General features: G+C 40.4%; 1 protein-coding gene across 8 annotated transcripts in view; it reads left to right on the forward strand.

The window, feature by feature from the left end:
* The window catches only part of LOC104152006 (protein hinderin-like), a 173,707-nt gene extending 165,844 nt beyond the window's left edge, over positions 1 to 7,863 (forward strand). For all 8 annotated transcript variants that reach the window (XM_068926510.1, XM_068926514.1, XM_068926509.1 and 5 more), the window contains one exon: positions 4,427 to 7,863. In XM_068926510.1, the coding sequence (XP_068782611.1) occupies positions 4,427 to 4,640 (214 nt within the window). In that variant the 3' untranslated portion in view covers positions 4,641 to 7,863. The remainder of the gene's footprint in view (positions 1 to 4,426) is intronic.
* The last annotated feature ends 667 nt before the right edge of the window (positions 7,864 to 8,530 follow it).

Raw genomic sequence — 8,530 nt, forward strand, 5'->3', positions numbered from 1 at the left:
TTAGGTACTGTGCATTGTAGGAATGTCTGAACTGTGATTGCCCAGCAGGTTTTATTTGACAGAGAACCAAATGGTTTGAGGTGATCTTTCAGTAGCCGTCCTGGGTGTAAGAGACCTTACAGTTCCCAGAGCAGTAGCCACATTTGTGTGTTCATCATAAAAATGCAAGAGTGTTCCTCCCCATTCGGGTTGGAAGCGCAGTGCAAAGTAAGATGCACCTGTACATGTTCTCAGAGTTGTATTTCTGCTGCACAGGCAATGAAACAGAAATATTGTGGGAGGAAGGATTTGGCACTGTGCAGACCTGTTTTTGTTTTTGTACTGTTTTCCTCTTTAAAATGTGAGCATTTAATGAGCTGTTCTGAATCATAATGCTTTATGATGTTTCCTGTTACCTTAGTGATGGACTACAAAACTCCTCTACATGGAGAGTGTATAAACTCCACTAGATGCTTCCGTATTCAATTAGGAGCTAATGCTTAAAGTTTATAATAAATTTCCAAAATCACCTGAGTGGCTGAGGAGCCAAATTTCCAGCAACTGTTAATTGTACGCACAGGATTAAGGGAATGTTGCTGCGGCACTGTGCAGCACCAGACCAGGACGAGTTTAACCAGCCAGGATGCAGTTCTGTACTGGTTTGATCCCAGTGGTACCTAACACTCAAATAGTTTGGGCATCTCTATGCTGCTCTCTATTGAGCCATATTTGGAGATTTACCTTTTACATCAAAAACAAAGCTCAAATTTCGTTATTGAAAGAAAAGCTTCAGAGCTTACCTGGTCTGTTCTTTCGCCTCCTATATCTACCCTCTGGGGCTTGGCCTGCCTTCGGCGGGACCAGGACACCACCGCTGTGTGTTCCCTTTGCTAATGGAATTTCTGGAGACTATGGAATAAGATTAGTTTCACCAAATTTAGAGCTCTAATCTAAGCTTGTAGAGTAGATTTTACGAATTTTCTTCTCACAGGATGAAACATGCAGACTTTCAAGCTGATGAATGTTAGATTAAAAAAATATATATATGGGGGAAGTGTCAAAACCAGGCTTAGAAAAGAGATTGTTTTCCAGTCTGTTGCGGAGGTGCTCATTGACTTTCTAATATACTGACAAATATAGCAAAAAGGTGAAGACAGACTGAATTATCACAATCCTTAAAGGGACAGTTGCCCACCTCATTTTCCTTCTATCAAGAGGACAAAACCCATAAAAATATTGTGTCACAAATATCTAGCACTGATAGAACATTTTAGTTGCTTTGTTGAACATCAATACATGAGAAGTGTCTGTATGCAACTTATGTGCCCTGTGCAGGTACCTGGGAATTTTTTTCTCCTTGGGAAACGTAAACAATACAAGGGTACTCTTGGCTGTTCATTTGCATTAAAAGAGTGCTCAGTATTTGCAAGCTAAGTTTGCCAGATCAGTTTTCATGTTGAAATGTCCTGGCTTTTGAGTGCCTGATCCTGCAGCTTTGACTTCGCGTCAGCCATGAAGTGTCATAATAATAATAACGAAGCTTGTTTTTAGTTATGCATTTATCCAGATCATGCAAGGAATATATATCCCGTTTTTCAGAGAATGCTGCGTTTCAGGATTTGAGCATCCTGACTGCATCTCTTTAAACTTTTGGATGCAAATAAACTGTGAGAAAATTGTCTCTGTGAGCTTCAAACCATTCTAGGTCTACTGTGTTGCCTCCAGCCAGGTGCTGTCTGATGTTGCCTAGACAAACTAGGGCAAACCATTATCATGGGATTAAACACTAAATACCTGCAAGGAGCATTCTGTTTATCAGATAGCGCTCTGTTAGCAGAGTTCATTCACTTTATTGCATATATAACTGTGGTGTCAAGTAGACTGATTTACAACACCTGGTCTTTTACATAATCTTTGCTATTTGCTGCTCTTGTAATCTGCCAAATCATTTAGCCTTCCTGATAGTAGAAATGCTGTAAAACTTAGATAAACTTGCGGAAGAAATGAACTCCAAGGTACTGCTGAAATCTAGGGCCTGCACGTTTGCTGTAAATGCACTGGCTGGTTTGGTTTCCCCCTAACCTAATCTGTGATTGAATGTGGCTGCTGGAGAAATTGAAAATTTTATGATAGCACTACAGTCAGAGGAGATAAGCATTTGTATGCTAGACTAGATTAATCTAAAAAGGAGTTTTAGGTGTGGCTAATGAAACCAGTGTATGTGTTAACTGGTTTTCTTTGGGGTTCAAAGCATCTGTGTATATCTATATAAAGTATAGTCCAAAACTCTCTACGTGAAAAGTCTGTCTAATATAGTTGTGTGCTAGTTTTCACTAGCAATGTGGCTTTTTCTGTCTTAGGTTGGAGATATCTTTCAAAGGCCTTAGTTTTTAAAGGGTGCTTTCTGAATGCAGACAACAGAGTCCTTTACATGGTGTTGCTCGGCTACCCAAAAAACATATTTGAAATTTTTGATTAGGATAACTGTAATGCATCATATTTGAGGGAGGTTAGCCATTTGCACAGTCCAGCTGAAACAAAACTACCTCTGTTTTTGTTGTTGTTGCTGTTGTTCTGAGTCGCTCATCTTTGGCTCTGTAGGGGCTGATTTGAACAGATGAATAATACAAAGACACCTAGACAAGCTAAAAATGTGAACAAGAAATTTGCAAAATGGTTTTGGATTGGGAGAAATATAAGCTAGTACAACTGAGGGAAAATAAACCAATCTACTGGTAGCCAAATCGTGAGGAGAGCGCTGTAATGCAGTAATGGTGAGTCAGAACTGGGCTAGGGATGATGACTGCCATCAAATTGGAGGGAGCAATAAAAATGGTTGAAGGGAATGAAAAGGTTGACTTTCCAGTGCAATCACAGTGTAAGAAGACTCTAATGATTATCATTAACATCACTATTAACCCATCACTGGCGCAGTTAACTCTTCTGAGCTAGGGAAGTCTTTCAGAGTCTCTGACACAGCTATGAGTTACTATGAGTTCTCTGACCAGCTGGGATGTAACTCTCATCACTGGAGCTAATGAAAGAGCTAAAGAAGTATGTTAGCATGGCTTTGCTAGTTTAGGGAAGGAAGTTGCTTTACCTGCTGCTGCTGCTTTGCATGATGTTAGTGAACAACATAGGTGATGAGCTCAGCGGTACGCTTCCTCTGGGAAATAACATTGGCCTCAATGCAATGTTTCACCTCAATAAAATGTTGTGAATGTTCATACTTAAGAATTTTTCATTCCACTCATATTTAGGCAGCTGCTATTTAGTTAGCTACCCTAGTGGCTTAGTCTTTCTAGGCTCCCTCTGTCCCGAATGGAAGAGCAGAGGCTTTTCTACAGGGACTCGAAACAGGAGCCTGAGATGTTCCCTTACCATATGGAGGAGCTACTCCTTCTACCTACAATAGAGGGAGGCTGTGAAAACAAAACAGCTACACTGATGCCTAGGGTTGGGTGCTGTGAATAATCTTCTCTTTGCTTATGTCAATGAGTGTGTGAATTACTTTGGCATTGGGAAAATCAGACAGGTTGGTGCTAACAATGATAAGATGGAACTAAGGTGACTTTTGAGTAAAACTCTGGAGTGCTATCTCTTAGACTGGAGAACAGCCTCCCAGGGGAAGCAATGGAACTGATATTGTTTAAGACATTTAAAACTGGACAGGAGAAAATATATTGTAATGATCAATCCTGTGCTGGTATTTAGATCAAGTCTTGTCCTGTGTGAATATTAATAGGAAGTCTCTGTCTAAAGTAACTGCCATTATTCAGTGTGTGTTACTAGCTGACACTGGCTTGCAACCTTCCTCCACATCTGTACTCACACTTAAAGGACAGTTTGAGTAATGTTTAGCATCTTTACCTTCTCTCTTGGTGCCTGAAGCGTTGATTTTGTATTGCCTTACTTAGATTGTATTCCTTCAGTGCTTCTACTAGACAGATTCCATATAGTGCATAGAGATTTACAGGAAGCACGTGTAGTTTGTGGCAATAATAATAAAGGTTCCTGCTGTTTTCAGATCCCTGGGAAACTAAATCAAGTGTACAGTCTCTTCAAAAAAGTGTAGCCTGTGTATAAGTCACTTTACTGGTACCTATGTGGGTCTGTCTTGTACCTGTTCTGTATATTTGGCTGTTATATCTCTTGAGTTCTGTCCTCAATCTCCAGCGTGTCGCTAAGACCATTATACACCTCAAATGGAAAATCTGATGAAACAGCTTAAAAAAAACTGTGCACCCATGCTTTGCTCAACTCTTTTCACAACTCTGTGTTGGTGTTCCTTATCGGAGCTCACACAGCAAAATTCTGTCTGTTCCTGTGATACCCATTAGGCAGATCTAGATGTAGGCTGAATTATGACAATGGGAAGATTGGATTCAATTTCTGTGTGATGCCAAGATCCTTAATGGAATTCCATCTTCTTGATGTATTTCTCTAGGTATGAAGCCTCTCTTCTTGACCTGGTTGAAGCTATGAGTCCCATATGTGCCTCAGGACACCTCTACAGAGAATCCCATGACAGGAGCAAAATGCACACACCTCATCACGCGAGCCACAGGCCATCGGCTTGGTACCAGGCCCCTCGGAGTTCCAGAAGCAGAGCAGATGAGCTAGAAGAGAGCCGGCTTCTCGAAGAAATTTTCTTCATTTGACAAGGCTTTTTGGTCTACAGCCTTTCTGTAGAATTTTTAGAACTTTTTTATTTCTGATTTGTTTGTGTCAGAGTATCATTTTTAAATTATTTGACTGACAACTGATTGTCTTCCCTCCTCTAAAACATAACTAATTAGCATCCTGTTTCATTTCAGATTTAGCAATCATGTTGCAGGAACATTTTTGGGATAGACCAGTCAGGAAGTGTTAACATTTTTTTCTAAATCTTTCACATGCCAAGTAATCATTCTAAAATAGAATTTTTTTTTTTAATGCATAATACTTTCTAATAGATTGAAGTCACAGTTTAGCCAGCCTCATATCGCAAGTTTATTTCATTATCGATTTTTAGTTCTGAAGCAGTTTGCAAGAACTGCCTAACACTCAAGAACCACCACATTCTAAGTAGATTATTTTCTAATTAAACAACAGCCTGTTTAAAACCTGGAATATTAAGGTACGAGCACTTTACTACTTTTCCCAGTGATTCTATGATCTACTTTTGCCTCCAACATTCTGATATTTACTGTGCTGGGATTTCAGGGGGTATGTCCTAAGCTCAACTACACAGTGTCTAATAACCGTAATAGATGTTGTTGCGGCTTGATGCACTAGGTATCCATTTGAAATATATTCCTCCTTAAATCAGTGCTATTTGACATAGTTTATATGCTGGGAAATCTAACCCTGAAATAGCAGAGCACAGTCAGACGTTACAGTGGTCCAAAACTTAGTTGATGTACTTTTCAAGATGAAATATACAGTAGTTGTAGGGTAAGAACACTCTTCAGACATTTTCCCTAACTTGCACTATTTTGATCCTGTATCCAGGCTCTATTGTAAATAAGACAAATCAGTAATTATTTCTACTAGCGGCTCGCAATGCACATTTCCCTGCCGGCTTTAATTATTCATGTTGTATCTATTTCAGTTTATTTAAATGCACTTCCATCTACTGCATGTACTTGGTTATTTAAAGAAATGTGCAGAATTGGTAAAAATGACTGCAGATTACAGGATTAATGGTCATTTTCTCCACAATGCAGTGTTCATATTTTATTGTAACAGTAGCCACTGGCATGTGTTCCTAGAAATATGAGGCTAAAATACCCGTTTTGCACAGTAAAATTGCAGCGAGGGAAAGGCAGAATTGCGCCTGTATGAGCAAGTTCTAGGCCATTTGCTCCCAAACACCGCTTTGTCGGCCAGCACAGCTTTTGTGGCAGTCTCTTCAGGCAACCCTGCTTATCTTAATGGCAGTGAGTCTCTGTACTGATGCTTGGGGTATCGCTGCTGCCCGCCTCTCACTCACTTGCTCTTGTGCAGTAGCTCTCACAAAGTATTCCCATGTTTTGCAAGGAGCTAGCAAGACTTGGCCCACAATGCCTCTGTGATGGGAGCATGCACGATATAGGATATAAAGCTTAGGCCCCTAGTAGCACAGTGCTGTTATAGCAATGAAATAAAGGGAGAATGAAAGGGAAGATGAACCTTAAATTATTCTGAGGTGTTTCATTCAGATCCAGTCTTAATCACAAATTAGGTGATACCCTTTTCTTGCATCCCAGTTGAATTTTGAAAGCTGCCTGAAGAAGTCTGAAGAGGGGAACTGGCATTACTGGACCAGAAAATGACTGCTGTGGAAAGGCCTGCTTGGTCTGTCTGGCTGTCTCTAAAGTATTATAGTTCTTTCCAAGATACCCATCTGCTGCTGCATTTCCCTCTTATTCTACTGCCTGAGCCTCCTAGGGCAGAATTATCTGGTTAAAGTCCCCCAAACTGTAGGTGTCCTATTCAAGTACAGTAGTTGGAGAAATAGGTTTTCTCACTCAGCGTGTTTCTGCTGGCTGACTCTTGGGAATTGAGGTGAGCGTATCCTCCTCCTTGAGGAGGACAGGGAAAGGGAGAGGAAGGAAGAGAAAAATTTTCAAGGAGCAGCCAGAAAACCATGAAGAAATGACCAGCACATAGGTTTCAGAGGATTTTTTATTCTTTTTTTTTTTTTTAAGGTTGATATTTGTAAAAAAAAATAGTTCTCCAGTTTCAGTCCAATCACTTTACTTCTCTTTTCCAGTTTGACTGCAACTGTAATTGCCTTTTCTAATAAGGACTAACCGACCTTTCTGAAACAGCAAAAAAAAATATGTATAGCTCTTAAAAAGGTGCCTTTGTGTACACATTCTGGAACACTGCATGGGAGCATTACCTTCTGTGGTTCTTTGTGGGTGCCAATGTTTAACCACTTTAGGATTCTTTATGATCCATTTTATCCATTAACTATTCTAATTCCGATGGTGACTTTTGACTTGAATCTATATTTTAGTAGTAACTTTTTAAAAGGACATTGTCAAGATTGTGGGCTCTATGCTGTGGGTGCTGTCCATCAGTCAGAGCTACGTGGGAGACATACCTTTATGTTGTAGCCAAGAATTCTAGAATTAAGATGGTCGAAATATCTGATGGGTGAAGACCTTCGTGTTTTAACTGCCTCTGAGATGTGAACCAAGAAACAAAAGCTATTAATTTGGTAGAGCCTGTGAAAAATCATTTTTTATAATACAGGCTCTTGCTCTGGTCATCAGCAGTACATTAGGAATAGTGTTTAGCAGTCAGTGCAAGCAAAGATATTTTGCCATAAGGCAGTAACAAAGTTGAAGTTATTAAAACATTTATAGCCTTAGAAAAAAAATCAATGATTGTCAAGTAGGAAAGGACAAAATCAGTAGTTAGAACTGGGAGGGGAATTGTTTTCCGTCTACTAAAACAGTAGAGGAAATGCAAAAATTAAACTACCAAAAGCAATCACTTGACAGTGTCCTTTTAAGTTTAAGCTCCTATATTAGGAAGCTGCCGCTGGGGAGTTAGTCCAGCCGTAGATTGTTTGTCCAGAGTGTTTCCAGTTAATACGCTTCAGCTATACATCAGGCTGTGTTTTACATGAGGCTGTGTGGAGTAACATGATTCTGGCTAAGGCTGCTACCCATACCTTCACTTTGTGTTCTTCCTGTGTGCTTGTGTCCACACACTTGCCAAGTTTGTGTAGTCGTGTCTTTTGTGCACCTTGCACGCAATGGGCCTGTAACAGTCACGCTCTTTCCACTTTTAGCCTCTCCACTCCCACTGCTGAATCCCATCTTAAACCCAAACATGTATTAATATATGTGTGTGAGGTTTTAATGTAATAAATTATCTGGGGGTTTCATTTTATCTTCCAGACCTTCATTTGTTTGAAGTGTCTTGTATTTTTTTTATCCAGCTCAGATGTAGCAATTGCCATTGACAGTATGTTCCAATGTCTATGTCATCGTATCATATATATTCTCAATCTTAGTTTGCTAGTATAGATGAACCAGTTTTAAACCTTCCCTTTCTTTCCAGTATGTGGGTTTTGCTGTGAGAAAGACCAAGACCTCTTCTGGAGCCTGATGTGCAGGAGGAGGAGATCTCGGTACGAAAGGAGTTGGCTGGAGAGGAGAACGGGGGGAGCCAGCACCAGGCACTGGGGCAGAAAGACGGAATTCAAGAGTAAGGAAGAAAGGACGGAGGTGCAGGCAAGACGGGACAAGGAAGCAAGGCAGAGAACTGCCGCAAAGGATGACAGAAGTTATAGGCTGAATGCAGCTGGGCCAGCCCTAAAGGTAGAGGAGATGAGTTGTTAAAATTCAGTAAGCTGATGAGAGAGAATTTTGTGCTTATATCCTGGGGTGAGAAATCCCTTAAAGCAGTGATTCCCAAATGATGCATATGACTTCCCACCCCTTTTCGAAATCATGTTGCTGAACTTGGGGAGCTGCTGCCCAAAGGATAGCTGATAAATCAGGGAAAGAAGGAAATAACCCAACTTTAGCTCCTCCCCTCTACAGTAGCTAAAAAGGGAGGCCAGACCACA

The sequence above is a fragment of the Struthio camelus genome, chromosome Z (assembly GCF_040807025.1).
Source record: "Struthio camelus isolate bStrCam1 chromosome Z, bStrCam1.hap1, whole genome shotgun sequence".
Taxonomy (NCBI): Eukaryota; Metazoa; Chordata; class Aves; order Struthioniformes; family Struthionidae; genus Struthio; species Struthio camelus.